Below are 17,244 nucleotides of genomic sequence, written 5' to 3' on the forward strand. Positions count from 1 at the left end.
ATTATATGTATCAGGCCAAAAAAAAAAATTAGTCGGTCTCTGTCAGCACGCGCGTCGATTTTAATCATGCGCGTCAATTTTTTTTTTTCCAAAATGTTCCGCGGTAGCTCCAACAGCGCCCTCTATTGCCGCACCTCCTCAGTTTTTTTTTACCAAAGAGCACCAAGGAATGGGAAATTGCACCAAGGCAAATGATCGAGAGCACCAAGGCAAATTATGGAGGACTCCAATGTACATGAGGACACCAAAAAAGCAAAATAGTACCCCACCTTGTTTGTACAATCCAAGCTTGAAGAAAAAAAAAAAAGCCACGTCCCCGCGTCAATTCCGGAACTTTGGTCTGACCAGAGACTGAATATATTTTATTTTGGCCTTAGCTTAGCTTTATTCATAAACAAATCTCAACTGCTTTTTCTTTCATGTTGCTTACAGCGCCAAAGAAAGAAGATATTTGACACGTCCACGCAGAACTTACGAGACTTGGAAATATCACTACGAACAAATAGTATACAGTAAGTACACACAGAGTTCACAATCAGCACAAACAAGCTGATGCCAAACAATCCCAACTTCTGCCCCACCCATCTCAAAAACAACTCCGCCCAATTCCAGCGCATCTAAAAAAAAACCTCCCCAAAGTCCAACCCATCTTGAAAACAACCCCACCCAATATCAACCCATCCTGAGCTGACCACACCCTGTCTACACCTCAGCCCCACCTACAATTGTTTTCACCAATTGCGAGCCAGCACCAGCTTGTTTCCAGTCCAACCCCACCCAACCTCTACCTTAGGCACTCCATGCATTCCCACTGGGCCACACCCGGGCCACACCCAGCCACACCCAACCCCACCTACCCTCCCTGCAACCCTCTTTTTCCACTTCGTTTCTCGACTCTACTTCTTCAGATGCATGTAATTGATTAATCATTGTATTTTCCCTACTTTTCTCTTCCAATTCTTAGATGGGTACGGGAGTTCCTGAACGAGGAGAATAAAGGCCTTGACGTACTTGTGGAATACCTCCAATGGCTCAACAAGGCCATGACGTGAGTACATCAGAAAAAGCTCTAGTCAAGTATTAGTCTGTGTCCAAACTGGGTGTCCAGATCCAGATCAGGTTATTCCCAGAGATGGTCAGCCGACCATCGTTGGAAATTGATCCAAAAATTCCACTTTTCACGAAAATGGCAGCACACCAGGTGCCACGATTTCACAGGATGCTTGAGACTTTTATTCACTTACAGTCAAGTAAGGTATTTCATAATAATTTGGGGCTTTTGTTTTTTGATGTTTGCAAATGTATATTACCTTTAAAGGGAAGATACAACATCAGCAAACATCAGAAAACAAAATGATCAAATTATCACCAAAGACCTTACTGGATTGTTAGGGAATGACAGTATAAAACATCCTGTAAAGTTGTGGCTCCTGGTGTGCTGACATTTTCAAGAAAATCTGTATTTTTCCAAAGCTGTTCGGCCGACCACCGTTGGTCGGCCGACCACCGTTGGAGAAAACTGCTCCTACTTTTTCACATTTCTTTGCAATTGATTACACACCTGTGAAGAGGTACAGGCCTGCTAGACTGATTCTCTGACATCACAATTCCCCAAAGTCTATAAATTGCTCCGTTTCATCTTAAGTGGGGTCAGGGAACCAGACTACAAGAAAATGATTGGTTTTCTTGGTTTTTCAAGCATCTACAAGCCAAAACGTGAAACAAGTCAGTTTAACATTATTTGCTATAACATTTATTTCTGAAAATTGCAGCAAAAGCAATGGTTGTACATTGTCTTTAACAGTGAAATAGACAGTGAACTGACACAATAAACTTGTAAGGGAAATACCTGTACAACGTTTATACAAGGTTACATCCATAAAATGTCTGTGAACTTTGCACTTCTGAGAAAAGTGGTATCTGGAGTAGTCAGTTTTCATATTGCATTGTGCAGTACCATTTCCCTTTGGCACAATTAACGTTCAGTTTCGAGGTATAATGACCTACTTACACTTCCATGGAAATCCCCCCCCCCCCCCCTCAGTCTAAAATGTAATTAGATTAAACTCTACAACAAAAATAAAAAGTGAAAGTTCACCCTGATATGCCAGATCGACTTCACTTCAACCCAGAATATAAAAAGTTCTTTCACTTGGGGAAATTTATTAACCGATACTGTAAGAAAGCAAAAGTGAAAGGGGCCATTGCCTGACAAAATTACTAAAAAAATTACTACTAATAAATTTTAGTTTTCATATCCTTGAATGCTGTCTTTAAAGAAACAATTGAGAAACAAAAGCTAATTTCCCAGATGATGTTATCGATCGACACAGAGCCAGCATGTTTGTTTGGAGGGAAGTAAGTGTTTAGAAAATGACGTGTCAACGTTTATTTAGGAACATGACTTCTGTTTGCTTAAAGAAGCCAGCCGTTAATGATCACAAGCTGAGTTCCGACATTGGATGAAATCATCTGAAATCACTGAACATTTTAAGAGCATTAATATAAGTTTTGATGCCAAATGAAATTTTATGAAAAGAAACGGGGAAAAAAACCCAAAATAGAACCCCAGAAACAATCCAAATTATTAATAAATTACAATTTTAAAAAGTTTAAGGGACTTTAACCCATAATGCATTGCATTCTGATGGTGTATGGTTCCCTGAATTCTCGCACCAATTATATACCAGTTTTAGGCAGCAGCGGGAGACCCTCCTTAAGCCCACCTCTATATGCTAAGTGAAAAGTATTTCAAGACAAACCTTTTATCAAGAAGTTTATGAGAAAAAAAAAGGAACATGACAAATACTATAGGTCCGGACTTGAACCCACAATGCATTGCAGTGTATGGTACCCTGACTTCTTGTACCATTTGTCTACCAGGTTTGAGGAGCAGCTGGAGACCCTCCCCAAGCCCACCACATCACGCAGCATGCGGACTACCAGGCGTAGCTCCAAGCCCGGCGGATCCCCCAACCACCTGGCCATCACGCGAGACGACGTCCACGTCTGTATCATGTGCTGCAGGGCCATCATGAATTTTCAGGTATTTGGAGCCACTCCTGTACCTTCTCCTCCCCTTTCCCCAACTCTCTTAATACCGCCCCCAGCCGTTAACCCCTCCCCACCCCCAGCCCCTCCCTGCCCCAAGCCTGCAGCCCCCCCCCCCCCCAACCCCCAATCCAAGCCCCCGACGTCACTCTGTTCTTAAAGGGGAATTTAATACCTTCAAGTCATTCTTCTTAATTTGTTTTATTTCCGCAGTACGGCTTCAACCTTGTGATTAACCACAACGAGTGCATCAATGCAATAGCACTCAGTCTCAACCACAAGAGCCCAAGGTAAGGGAAAAAATGATCTAAAAAATTTATTTAGCAGCAGAAGAATTGCAAACAGTGTGGACTTGCTACTTAGTCATTCATGAAACCCTTGAAGAGCCAAAGTTGGGGAAAAAAAGGTGTCATTAAAAAAATAAGCTTGAGCCTGAATTAAAGATAGAGTACATCATTTGTAGCTATCAAAAAAGGATTTGGCCAAATTATTGTTAAAAAGCTTACTTGGTTTAAAGATAGTAATGACACTAAACTCTCTGTGAAATTATTCTTTCTGGCATAATGTCATTTTGAAGAAAACAATAACAGAAGGTCATTTCCAACGATGATTCAAGTGACACATTTCTGGAAATTTCCGTTACTAATTGGTTTGTAATTTGGTGAATTTGTGAATGGGTGGGGGCAAGCGTTGACACGATGCACACGCGAGCGCAGTTGATATTATTCGTCGGTTCAGTGTGTGACATCGCGTGGCTGTAATCGGCTGAATGAGAACGTGTTCCAGAAGCTGATTTCGGGCGCAATTCGCAATATCACTCGGCAACTTCTGAATTTAAAACCGAGATCCTAGAATATTGTTTTCTCAGAATATACAGCAATCTCAAGCTAAAAGTTCAGCAGGTTAGCTGTTAAAGGGAATATACAACATTTGCAAACATCAAAAAACGAAATTATCAAATTACCACGAAAAACCTTGCTGGATTGTTAGGAAATGACATTTTAAAGCATCCTGTAAAATCGGGGCTCCTGGTGTACTGACATTTTCAAGAAAACGTGTGTTTTTCCAACACTGGTCGGCCGACCAGCGTTGGAGAAAACTGGCTTCTTTTCAAAAGCTGCTCCTAATTTTTCATATTTTGTTATTCCACATTTTGTTTGCGATTGATTACACACCTGCAAACTCAGTTTTATCAACATTTGCTATACATACTAATCCTCCAAATCCATTTATTTCTAAATATTGCAGCAAAAGCAAATGTTGTACATTCCCTTTAAGCACCCGTCCTTAGATTTTGAGCACTATTGTTGCTTCAAACGACAAAAATGCACAAGTGACAAATGATCTATTCTACCTTTAACAAACCTGTTGGGCAATACAGGCAATATTGGGCAATTTTTGAAAGGCGGCCCGTTTTAAATACAAGAATTTTCTTTTTGTTTCCTTCCAGAACCAAAGCCTTAGTCTTGGAGCTTTTGGCAGCGGTCTGCCTGGTCAAGGGAGGACACGAGATAATCCTGGGTGCCTTCGACAACTTCAAATTGGTGAGTGACGACTTCGAAACCAGACTTACGAAATCCCATCCAGGAAAAAAAAAATTAATTTGAGGGGATGTCGGATTATGGCCGCTAAGCCATCAAAATAAGCAGCGCAGAACGAAGACTCGTAGATATCACTCTGGTTGTGTTCCGGAAGTGTTGATCTGAGATTGACATGTCTAAGCTCACAAAATAAATAAATCGGACCAGAATCTTGCATGTCGGTCTCAAATTTCAGGGTCTTTGTCCAAGATGAAAAATTAATTTGAAGAATTTGTGTGAGGGAGGTATTACCTGCTGAGTCAGAATAAACGGTGCAGATCCTGCAGACAAATGTTTTGGCAAAGCTTGATCCCTAAATCCGGGGAAATCCAAACTAAACTAATTGCGTGCTGTCATAAAAAAAACCTGACTTTGAGATTGAATGACGAGTTTTGATGTGTACTACAAAGAATCCTTGACGATATCAATTTTTGTTTTCATTGTTCATTTCAGGAGTGTAGCGAGCGGTATAGGTTTGAGAACCTGTTTCAGTACTTCCAGAAATACGAAGACACGAATATCGACTTCATGGTAAGCTTGATTGAAAACACCTCTACATTTTTTTTCCTTTTCAACCGTCTGTTCCCTCTTTCCAACTTTAATTTTCCTGCTGTCATCATGGAAATTGATTTTTGGAAATCGTTAGATGGGTTTTACTAAGGGAATAAATATGTGCTTGGCTGGTTTTTAACAAATATGCTTGAAACCTATTTATTCCCATTCATCAATACCTTCAGTCAAAAAGCCAAAACTAGTCAAAAAATATAAATTTCCAACGATTTTGTTGAACAATTTTACTTCATGTTTTGTGAAACACCCTTCTAGCAATTGTTATGGTTTGTGCCTCGCACGAGTAATACTAGAAATCTCCTTATATGGAGATTGGCGCGTGTGGCGCAGAATGCAGCGTTGCCAGAAAAAGTGTTGAAAAACCAGTCAGTGTTCTATTAACTTCAAAATACCCACAATCCTGGCTCTCGACCAATAGGAATGGGTAAAAACTGTCTTAGGTATTTATGAATGAAGTCTTTATAGATGTGTGTAGCATGGAACTTGAGGAATCTTCTTGAAAACTAACTTGGTTGATTCTGATCATCAGTTTGATTTTGTTTTAATTATCATAATTCTTGTAACAACTCTTTTGTCTGTGATTTTCATTTGATAGGTGGCGTGCATGCAGTTCATCAACATCGTTGTACATTCAGTGGAGGAGATGAACTTCCGATCGTATCTTCAGTTTGAGTTCACCAAGCTGGGACTGGACCGGTACTTGGAGGTGAGTTTAATACTCTGGTTCTTTGGGTTTTAGTTCTGGTTCCTTGTCAAGTGCCAATTTAGCCCTTGGTTCTTTTGTTTGGTTCTTATATTTACCATTTTCTTAAGGATTCTGCTGTGGTTCTTCCAAAAGTTTCTGATGTTGGTCTCAGATTTTTTTCTGACTATTTTTCTCATGATGTTTATAAATTTATCATGGTCCAAGTTCAGCGCAAGATCTGTTTTGTTTTTCATATTTTTCCATGGGTCTTGGGTCTAGGCCTACTTGATCTCTGGTTCTAGGTCTAGACCTAGCTCTGGTTCTAGCCCAAAGTTTAATCCTATATCTGGGTCTGGTTCTAAGTCCTGGTTCTGGTTGTAACACTAAGTTTTATCCCATTTCTGATTCCATGTTAAGTCCTAGTTCAGGTTCTAGCCTTCAGATTTTTTCCACATCTGGTTCTATTATTAATCCTAGTTCCAGTTCTAGTCCTAGTTCATGTTCTAGCCTTCAGTTTTATTCCCTATCTGGTTGTGGTATTAGTCCTAGTTCCAGTTCTAGTCCTAGTTCAGGTTCTAGCCTTCAGTTTCATTCCATATCTGGTTCTAATTTTAGTACTAGTTGCAGTTCTAGCTAAAAGTTTTATCCTATATTTCATTCCAGTTCAAGTCCTAGTTCAGGTTCTAGCCTTCAGATTTTTTCCACATCTGGTTCTATTATTAGTTCTAGTTCCAGTTCTAGTCCTAGTTCATGTTCTAGCCGTCAGTTTTATTCCATATCTCGTTCTAGTTTTAGTCCTAGTTCCAGTTCTAGCTAAAAGTTTTATCCCATATTTCATTCCAGTTTTAGTCCTAGTTCAGGTTTTAGCCTTCAGTTTTATTCCATATCTGGTTCTAGTTTTAGTATTGTTCCAGTTCTAGCCCCCCAGATCAAGTCCTAGTTCAGGTTCTGACCCACACGTCTTCCCTCCAATTCCCAGAAACTGAAGAACACGGAGAGTGACCGCCTCCACACCCAGATCCAGGCCTACCTGGATAACATGTTTGACGTCGGCCAGCTGATGGAGGACTCGGACACTAAGAACCTAGCACTCGAGAGAGTGGGACAGCTAGAAGAGAACCTCTACCAGGTAAAACAAAAATCCTTTATCCCGGGGTTTCCCGCAAAGTTTGTGTTCTCTATAAGTGATCCCCTTTTGCCATTTCCTACGTTTTTGATACCTCAGTTGGTTGAGCAACGGTAATCCGGAAGTTACAGGTTCAAATCTCACTCAAGTCAATTTCTTTGTTCAGCCTTAATTTGAACTTTATTTTGCTAAACAGCCAAACCAACAAATAACTTTTCTGTTGACTGTGCATCAATCATTTTTACTTATCAATTTTGTCGACCTCATCATTAAAAAAATTGGATTTTTCAGAAAACTTCTCACAGTTTTGGGATGTATGTTTTCTTGTTTATGTGTGATACCCCTGAGTATATAGAGTATAGGCTTACTGAGATGGCAGACCTAAAAGTACGTTAGACTAAATTTGTCCAATTTGTCTTACTTCTGTAGACGAACGAGCAGCTACGACAACAAGAAGACGCGTCTCTCTCCAGAATAGCTGAGTTGCAGCTGGAGCTTGCCTCGACCAGTAAAGACCTGGAATCGCTCAAGGTGCGTCTGGTACCAGATCATCTCAAAATCGACCATCATAGAAAGTTGTTGATCCGTATCAATGTCTGATTTGCTGTCTAGACGTTAACACAAGTTCCCCAGGCAATTTTTTTCCTCAGAATCCTTGAGAATCAACACTGCGCAGGAATCCAATTACACATTCTGTGCTCTTCAATCTCATTAGCCTTTAGTCAAGTCCCACGTGCTTACCCGGACACGTGACGCACCCTGGATGCTGACACATAAAAAGACTAGCACGAGTGGTGAAGCCGCGAGGGCCTTTACCATCTCGTGGAGAACCCTTATGTTTTTCTTTACATTTTGTCTACTGATTTGGTAGACATGCATAATGCATTACCCGTTGTGAATTGACCAATGAAAATGCAGAATTACTAATGTAAATCAGCCGTCATCGGGCGCCAGACAGCACGCGCGCCATGGCGCGTGTGCTGTTGCTGCTAACCGCAAACCACCGTTAGATGATTGGTTTATATTGCTTGATTTATATTACATGAATAAATGAATAAGTGATTAGTTCCACGAGATAGTAAAGGCCCTCGCAGCTTTGCCGCTCGTGCTAGTCTTTTTTACCTGCCAGCATCCGAGGTGCGTTACGTGTCCGGATGGTCCGGGTATAGGCGTGTGGGACTTGACTAAAGGCTACAATCTCATGAGAATTAACCCAACAAAAATGAAACAGAAAAGAAAATGACAACCACATGCAGACAAAAAAAATTACTAGAAGGGTTTGGAAGTGATGGCAGATACGAATTTGCTAATAAAAAGACCATAATTGTCTTCCTTATTTTGACAAAACCTGCAGCCTTTTGCAACTGGTGATGTACATTTTAAGAAGACAAAATTGCTGTTTATCAAATTAGGTTTTGCCCTTTACCGACGTTTAAACACTGTATACTCAGTGTGTTACCTCCCGAGTGAAAGTTGGAAAAATCACTCGGGTGGGACTCGAGCCCACGACCTCCTGCTTTCTAGTGCAGATGTCTTACCACTCGACCACCGAGCTAACGGGATCGGTTGGAAATTGCTGTTCTTGATATTTTGTTAATGCTCCACTGCACTTGTAAATAGAGGGTTGTGGGTTCGAACCCAAGCAATCCTGTGAAACTTTTATCCTTGCAAGTAAATATGTCGGGAATCTTCTCCAAAGGTTTAAATGTTCTGCTGCTTTTTAAAATTTGATCCGAAGACCCAGAAGAGAGAAGCCGATGTCACGATCGAGACGTTAAAACGGACGTCGATAGCCCGAGGGCCGGGGAGCGGTGGCGGGGGCGGGACCGGGGGCGGTGGCCCTGGGGGAGGCGGCCCTGGGGGAGGTGGTGGCCCTGGCGGAGGTGGACCTGGCGGGCCTGGTGGTGGCGGACCTGGTGGCGGAGGAGGCTTCGGACCCGGTGACGGACCCGGTGGGGGATTCCCCCCACCCCCAGATGACCGTAAGTAGACACGGACGTTCTGAATTCGCTGAGATGGTCTTTTGCTCTTAGCTCTTTGAAAGTAACGATTACTTTTACCAGAGTAACTTCAAATGATCAGTTTTAAGACTATGTCAGTGTTTTGAACTTAAAGGGAATATACATCATTTGCTTTTGCTGTAATTTTCAGAAATGGATGGAATTGGGGGGTTGGAAATATATAGCAAATATAGTTACACTGACATTTTGAGGTTTTGGGTTCGAAAATGCTATAAAAAGCAAGTAAAACGATCATTTTCCTGTAGTCTGGTTCCCTGACTCCATATAAGAAGAAACAGAGCAGTTTACATACATTGGGGAATTGTAAGGTCAGGGAACCAGTCTAGCTGGCTCGTACCCGTTCATAGGTTTGTAATCGATTGCAAACAAGTGCGATGGTCAATTAGGGCCAGTATTTGAAAAAAAGCCAGTTGTTTCCAACGTTGATCGGCCGATCAGCGTTGGAAATTGATACAAAAATACCACTTTTCTTGAAAATGACAGTATACCAGGTGCCATGATTTTACAGGATGCTTTACACTGTCATTCACTAACAGTCCAGCAAGGTTTTCAAAATGATTTGGTTCTTTTATTTTTTGATGTTTGCAAATGTTGTATTTTCCCTTTAAGTTGGAAGTGAGCCATTGAAAATTATTATTGATCATTTTATGATCATTCTAGTGTGTTGAACTGTTACCAAATTGTAAAAAAAAAAAAAAATTCGGCCCAATGGAATATCAGCCAATTGACTTAATTGTTCAACTCGTTTTCTCATTTTTCTTTTACAGTACCCCCACCCCCTCCTCCCCCACCCCCTCCCCCTCCCAGTGCAGTTCCCCCACCCCCTCCCCCACCCCCAATGTTTGGTGTGCCCCCACCCCCACCCCCTCCTGGAGCACCCCCACCTCCTGGTGGTATCTTCGGAGCGGCACCCGATGGCTGTAAGTTCTTCTATCTTTGTTGTTGTTTACCTTGTGTGTGTTGTTTACGTTATTGTCAGTTTCTGACACTGATAAATTTGATTTTGTTCACGTAAATCAAAATTACGGCATTCATCCTCCTCTTTTAAAGCCTGTTCATTCTTAGAGCAAATTTAAAGGTTAAAATAAATGTTACAGTGAAATTACATTTGTAATGCAATCAAGCTAAATGAGTTGTTTGTCGGGAATTTTCATTTGGAGATTCAGGCCAAAATAGGGCCACTTCATCACATCACCTCATCACATCTCTTGGTGTTCAACTTCCATAATTTATTAACTAAAGATGGTATCAGCATGCATTTTTCACAGCAGTAATGCTGAGATTGTGCTCTTTTCAAATGTGTAATAAAAAAAATTGGACCGTGGTCGACAAATGACTCATGTAGCTTGATCGCATCACATTTGTTGACATCAAAAATTGCATTTCTTTCACTTTCACTGTAGACTGAAACTTGTTCTATTTTCCCCATTTCTTGTACTTCCCTAATAACGGCAAACAAAATTTGGTTTCAGCTGTGACCATAAAAGGCAAGATCCGAACCAAATATCGTCTCCCGCTCCTCAACTGGGTCGCCTTCAAGCCCAACCAGATCGGGGGCACGGTCTTCAGTGAACTCGACGACACCAAAGTCATGAAGGTGGGTAGGAGGCAGTAACTAAAGGTTGCAGACCAGTAAATAAACTGCCGTAGACCCCAACGATAATTGCCCCCACTTCAAAAATTCAGGAAAAATACTCACAACTCTCCAAGGTATTCGAGACACACATCAAATTAAAGCTAATTTTATCATCTTTCATTTTCTTTTCAATTTTCGGGGGTTAACTAATGACTTTTAGGAGAAATTTCCATCCGAAGATGATCACCCCTTAAAGTGGTCCTGAAGACCATCGCCATTGGAAAACCGACGCCTGCACTCTATGGCAAATAGAGCGCTTTTAGGGCTCCAATTTCATCCAAATTGCACAGAACTACAAGCTCACAGTCCTGTGCACGGCTTCCACCCATATTTTAACAAACCCTCAAGTTCATGGCCCACAATATGCTCAAATAACGAAGAATTTGAGGGCATGCAAATCGTGATTTGGCCGGCGTAGGCGATTTTGGACCGATTTACTGGCCTGCAACCTTTAAATCCCCACGCTGCTGTGTAGAGCACTGTGCTTGCAGTAAAGTGTATTGCCCAAGGACAACATGTTTCATTGACTCTGTTCAAATCTCAAGTCTGAAGACTTTTCAATACCGCCTTTGAAATGACTGAAATGAACTTTTGAAATCATTCACTCTTTTCTCTTATCTCCCGCAGGACATCAACTTTGAGAATTTCGAAGAGATGTTCAAGACTCAGAACCAGTCCGCTGGCAACTTCACAGCCAAGGACGGGCCCAAGAAGTCCCCCTCCAAGAAGAAGCAACAGTCTCTCTTGGATCCCAACAGACTGCAGAACATCTCCATCATGAGGCGCAAGATTGAGCTGACTGTCAAGCAGATCGTAGAGGCTATCAAAAAGTAAGGGTTTTCTTCACCCAAATACTGTGTCAATCATAAGTCAGTCACAAGGCAGTCACAAGGCTGTCACAAGGCAGTCACAAGGCTGTCATAAGGCAGTCACAAGGCTGTCACAAGGCAGTCACAAGGCTGTCACAAGGCTGTCACAAGGCAGTCACAAAGCTGTCACAAGGCAGTCACAGGGCAGTCACAAGGCTGTCACAAGGCAGTCACAAGGTTGTCATAAGTTAAATCACAAGTCAATCACGATTCGATGATAAGTCAATCACAACTAAATCACAAGTTCATCACAAAGCCACCAGAAGACAAAATGACAAGACCAATTTACAAGTCATATCACAAGACATATTACAATTCCAATAAATCTCCTTAACCCTCCTATGCAAACATACATTCTGTGCCAAGTTGTCCTTGCTGTCCAAATCAATCAGGTAACTGTTTTCAACCCGTAAGGGGCCCAGCCCACATAAAGCAGGATTGACTGCCTTGGACTGTTTAAGTAACTTGATACAGCTATGCTTTGACTCCGGGTGAGTGATAAAACAGCTGTGACCACAACTTGCCTGTTTTGTCTGTTGACCCAGTTTGACTAGACAAAGTACTTGCTTGACATACGATCTGACTGCTGGTGACTAGCCTTTGTTAAAAGTATAGCTTGGGAAGTGGAAGTGAATTTTGACTGTCCGTGACTGCTTAAATAGCAGGAGGGTTAATGTAGAGAGGTAAATAAGGGTAAAGTAGCTTGCCTGAGGACACATCATTGCTAGACTATAATGCCTGACTCCAGTGACGAATCCCACTCCTAACCTCAGAACCACTTCCCCCTCCAAAAAGAAAATTTGTCTTAAAAAAATATATAATTTGCAGGCTCAAATTTTAAAAAAAAAATTTTGCCCAGGTTGGATCTGAACCTGTTGGAACTGGACACCGTAGAGCAACTCCAGCGATTCTTGCCCAATGACGGCGAGGTCAAAGTCTTCAAACAGTACGAAAAAGACAAGAAACCTATCGAGCAACTGACAGAAGAAGATAGGCTGATGATCAGCGTAAGTGAAAACAAACGACCTAGTTAGCGAAAATTGGTAACCAGCTAAAATGGCATGTATTGTGCATTACTGCGGACTGGTTCCCATACGGCTTTCGCTCAGTTTGAAAAATTGCCTCATGATTCGTGTAAGGTTGTGTCCGAAACGGGCTTCCAGAGCTACAGCTACGTCTATTGTCAGTGCCTCCACGCGTATTTTCAACAGGCGCAGACCTAGACCTGATTCGGATGCAGCCTAAGTTAAAAAATTAACAAGTTTTACTTAAATATTGGTTACCAGCTAGAATGGCATGTATTGTTCAGTACTGTTGACTGGTTCCCACACGACTTTTGTTTAGTACAAAACTTTGCCTCATCCAAAAAATTTGAACTGAAATTATTTTTTTTAAACCCATTTAACTTCTTACTGTTTCTTTTATTATAAAACTCATCTGTTTATGGGTTTTTCCACTGTCTAACTTTAATAATCTTACCATTTTTTTCTCCACAGTTGTCCAAAGTGGAGAGACTGTCCGACCGTCTTGCCATCATGAGTTTCATGGGCAACTTTGACGACACGATTAAGGCCATCAAACCAGTAAGATGCTAATCTGTCATCCCAAATTAAGTTTCAAACTAGGTTTTGCCCTTCACCGACGTATAAACACTGTATACTCAGTGTGTTACCTCCCGAGTGAAAAGTTGGACAAAATCACTCGGGTGGGACTCGAACCAACGACCTCCTGCTTTGTAGTGCAGACGTCTTACCACTCGACCACCGAGCTAACGGGATCGGTTGGCTGGTTCGAATCTGATGTACATAGCAGCGGGTACTGCATAACTATTCATATTAAAGATGGAATTTTGCGTCGGGGTGATGTAAATCAAACTAGGTTTTGCCATTCATTAAATTAAATTTGTTTAGAGTAAACCTATTTGTTCTCAAAGATGTAACTTACGTTGTGCAGTAACTAAACTATGTATCTTTGTTACCAAATCTGACATAGTAAATCAATACTCCAAAGACAAATTTCTACAATTTCAAAACTACTTTCAGAGAGTCAGTAAATTAAGCTGTAAAAATACCCTGTAAATTGCTCAAGCTTTTGTCTTCTCAGGATTAAAGAAATCCACAAAATACACAACCATTTCTTATTCAATTCACTTTTTAACGATTCCTTTCCGTCAGCAACTGAATGCCATAACGTCGGCCTCACTCACTATCAAGACCTCCGCCCGGCTCAAGAAGATCTTGGAGATTGTCTTAGCGTTTGGCAACTACTTGAACAGCGCTAAGCGAGGAGCAGCCTATGGGTTCAAGCTGCAGAGTCTGGACACGGTAAGCACAAAAAAAAACAAAAAAAACATCAAGAAATTTTTAAGCAGAAAAATATTACTTAGCATATTTTTCTGATCAGTAAACAATCGGTGGAGTACCAGTCACACACACTACACATTGCTTTTGCCGGTTACCTGCTTTTGCTAAGCGTATATTTTCTGTGCTTAGCAAATTTAGAACTTATGTCCAGAAGCAGGATATTTTACCCCAATTGATTTTGTCAACAGGAGCAAAGTTGTGTCTACGGAACTTTGTAAGCATGCCCTACAGTTTTTTTTGTTTTTTTTTCTTCCCCTTCTTAATTTCACGGAATCTTGCCTCACATTTTGACTTCTGTTTGATAATTGATATCTGTATTTCTATAATTTCTTGGCTTTTGTTTCAGTTACTGGATACCAAGTCCACTGACCGGTCTATGACCCTACTGCACTACATCGTGGAGACGGTTCATCAAAAGTTCCCCGGTACGTCAGATTTTTGCTTGGATCTACAGTACGTTGAAAAGGCAGCTGCAGGTAGGAAAAACCCTTGGTTTTTAGTTTTTCATTGTTAAAGGGAATGTACATCATTGGCTTTTGCTGTAATTTTCAGAAATTAACTATTTGAGGGGTTAGTATAATAGATCAAATATTGTTACACTGACATGTTTAGAGGTTTTGTGTTGAAAATGCTGGCAAAACGAAGAAAAACAAAACTGTTCAAGTAGTCTGGTTCCCTGACTCCACTAAATATAAAATGGATCAATTTACAGATGCCGGAAAATTGTACGGTAAGGGAACCAGTCTAGCTGGCCTGCACCCGTTCATGAACATGTAACCAATAGCAAACAAAATTTGGACTGAACAAAATTGTAAATTTGGAGCAGTAGTTGAAAAATAGTTAGGTTTTTCCAACGGTGGTCGGCCGACCATTGTTGGAAATGTATACAAAAATACCATTTTCTTGAAAAGGACTTCACACCAGGTGCCATAATTTTACAGGATGCTTTAGACTGTCATTTACCAACATCCTTGTAAGGTATTTCGTAAACACTTGGTAGTTTTTTTTTGATGTTTGCAAATGTTGTATATTCCCTTTAAAGGTAATATACAACATTTACAAACTTCAGAAAACAAAACTACCAAACTGTTATGAAGTACCTTACTTGACTGTAAGAGAACAATAGTCCCAAGCATCCTGTGAAATCATGGCATCTGGTGTGCTGCTATTTTGAGAAAAGTGAAAGCGTTGCATCAATTTCCAACAGTGGTCGGCCGACCATCTTTGTGTCACTAGGATAGGTATGAGTTAACTGCACTCAGCTCCCATTCAGCTGTCCAACTTTCAAAGACTCGTTTTGAGTTTGCAAATTACTTTCAGACCTTTTAAAATTCCAGTCTTTTCATAATCTCCGTAGTTTCGTTGGAGAACCTGGTGATAGATATCAGGCAGTTGACGTCGGGCATCCAGCTCAGCAAGCGAGAGTTTGCCCAGCAGCACGACAACTCGATCCTGAGAGATTTCCTCCTGGCAAATGAAGACAAAGTCAAGAAGGTCGACAGCGACATGAAGAAAGCAGAGGTAAACATATGCTCTCCGTACTATTTTTTGGGAGTGGCACCCCTGAAACTAAAGTTATCAAATTCGTAAATACGCTAAGAATGTTTACTAACTCAGCAGATTTGTGGCATTGAACCAATTGTATAATATGCAGATCATGGTAACCGGTGTAGCGTGAACTTAGGTTTCTGTGAAATACGGACTCATTGGTAGTATTGCGCATTCCTTAGCGAAGATAATTAGGAGAGTGACCGGTCTTGTGAGAGGGTTTAACCAATAAAAGGGTGAAGGAGTCAGATTTTCATAGAAGTCTGATTTTCATGTGACACCGGACCTTCTAAGCAGTATTTTTTCGGTTAAAAAACTCCTAAGCAATATTTTATTCCGTTAAGCAGGTTTGAGAAAAAGGCTTGATTCTAATTTTGAAATTATTTCTTAAGATTATTTAAATAAAATGTAAAAAAAAGCAGGAATTTATAACATATAATTTTTAATCAAAAATTTCAAAAAGGAAGTGTCTGATTGGTTCTTTGGAATGGTTGCTATGTTCTTGTTGCTAGGAGGCCTACAATGAAGCGGTCGGTTACTACGGCGAAAAACCCAAGATGTGCCCGCCCAGCACGTTCTTCTCCCTCTTCCAGCGTTTTGTCAACGCTTACAAGGTAAATCTTCGTTGTCCCTGTCGTCAAAATTGCATAATTGTCAGGGATGGTGAAAATGCAGGATTTAGTTGTGGAGAGTTGGAGAGTTCGAGTCCAAATTTTACATTGAAATTTATTTTTTGGAAATCATTGCAAGATTTAAAAGTCATTTATTTTGTGATTTCATAACAGAAAGCAGAAGCAGATAACGAGCATCGGAAAAAGCAAAAGGTAAAATGGCAACCACACTTCAAAACAAGAAATACTTACTTGAAATTATATAGTTAATAATTCATTATTTTTTTTTGGGGGGGGGGGTGGTTTCTTGTCAGTCTTAGTGTAACATTACTTTTACATGAGACAACTGTTCCTAAGTTACATTTTGTTTGCTGTTTTTAACATTAATGTGACCAGCTCCACAAAAAATGGTATAAAGTCGCGCTGAGCATTATTGTGTAATGGCCAACATTGAGAGGGTGAACATTTTATCAAAATATGATTTTCATTTTTGTCATGAATGCCATCTTTAATACCTACAGTTTCAGATTTCATTCACAGAAAAGTTGATTCTGAAGAGTTACATTTTGTTAGCTGTTTTAACCACATAAATGTGACCGGCTCCACAAAATAGGATATTAAGTCGCGCTGAGCATTATTGTGTAATGACCCGCTCAACATTGAGAAGGTGAACATTTTGTCAAAATATGATTTCATTTTTTTGTCGTGAATGACATCTTTAATACCTACAGTTTCAGGTTTCATTCACAGAAAAGTTGGTTCTGATGAATAAAAAGGGAAAACCAACCATTTTGTGTGCGTCGTTCTGTTGTTCTACAACAAAGGCAGCTATTTCAAAGCCTGTTTCTCAGTTGTGTAATTTGAACTCCAAGGATTTAATCAATACAAATACGTCATGTCTCCAGAACGAGAGGGGCTATGGAGCTCTATTATACACCAAATGAAAGCTTACACTGTGGGCTTTCCAAACATGTATATGACTCAATTTCACCTTTTTGCGACATAATACCCTTTTTGTGGAGCCGGTCACAAATGTCATTTTTATTTTTTTGTTTTGTTCAAATTTGAAAGGGAAATTGAGGGTTATAAGTATTTGATCAGAATGTTTATTTATGCCAATTGTTTTCTTTATTCCACAATGTAGGAGGCTGCTTTGGAGACAGCCGCAAACATTGAGGCGGCAA

At 40.5% G+C, this 17,244-nt stretch overlaps 1 protein-coding gene across 1 annotated transcript in view; it reads left to right on the forward strand.

Annotated features, from left to right (window-relative positions):
• Positions 1-17,243, forward strand: part of LOC119719732 (formin-like protein 2) — a gene marked incomplete at its 3' end in the record, with an annotated part of 31,663 nt that extends 14,420 nt beyond the window's left edge. Inside the window, exons 4-24 of the mRNA XM_038189229.1 lie at positions 433-512; positions 965-1,048; positions 2,884-3,046; positions 3,265-3,341; positions 4,502-4,595; positions 5,085-5,162; positions 5,797-5,907; positions 6,866-7,015; positions 7,442-7,543; positions 8,751-8,994; positions 9,801-9,953; positions 10,506-10,630; positions 11,297-11,499; positions 12,398-12,545; positions 13,035-13,121; positions 13,713-13,862; positions 14,248-14,377; positions 15,259-15,422; positions 15,962-16,063; positions 16,235-16,273; positions 17,205-17,243. Of these exons, the coding sequence (XP_038045157.1) occupies positions 433-512; positions 965-1,048; positions 2,884-3,046; positions 3,265-3,341; positions 4,502-4,595; positions 5,085-5,162; positions 5,797-5,907; positions 6,866-7,015; positions 7,442-7,543; positions 8,751-8,994; positions 9,801-9,953; positions 10,506-10,630; positions 11,297-11,499; positions 12,398-12,545; positions 13,035-13,121; positions 13,713-13,862; positions 14,248-14,377; positions 15,259-15,422; positions 15,962-16,063; positions 16,235-16,273; positions 17,205-17,243 (2,523 nt within the window). The remainder of the gene's footprint in view (positions 1-432; positions 513-964; positions 1,049-2,883; positions 3,047-3,264; positions 3,342-4,501; positions 4,596-5,084; positions 5,163-5,796; positions 5,908-6,865; positions 7,016-7,441; positions 7,544-8,750; positions 8,995-9,800; positions 9,954-10,505; positions 10,631-11,296; positions 11,500-12,397; positions 12,546-13,034; positions 13,122-13,712; positions 13,863-14,247; positions 14,378-15,258; positions 15,423-15,961; positions 16,064-16,234; positions 16,274-17,204) is intronic.
• Between the last annotated feature and the right edge of the window lies 1 nt (position 17,244).

This window comes from Patiria miniata, unplaced genomic scaffold, assembly GCF_015706575.1.
Source record: "Patiria miniata isolate m_02_andy unplaced genomic scaffold, ASM1570657v1 HiC_scaffold_8, whole genome shotgun sequence".
In the NCBI taxonomy this organism is placed as follows: domain Eukaryota; kingdom Metazoa; phylum Echinodermata; class Asteroidea; order Valvatida; family Asterinidae; genus Patiria; species Patiria miniata.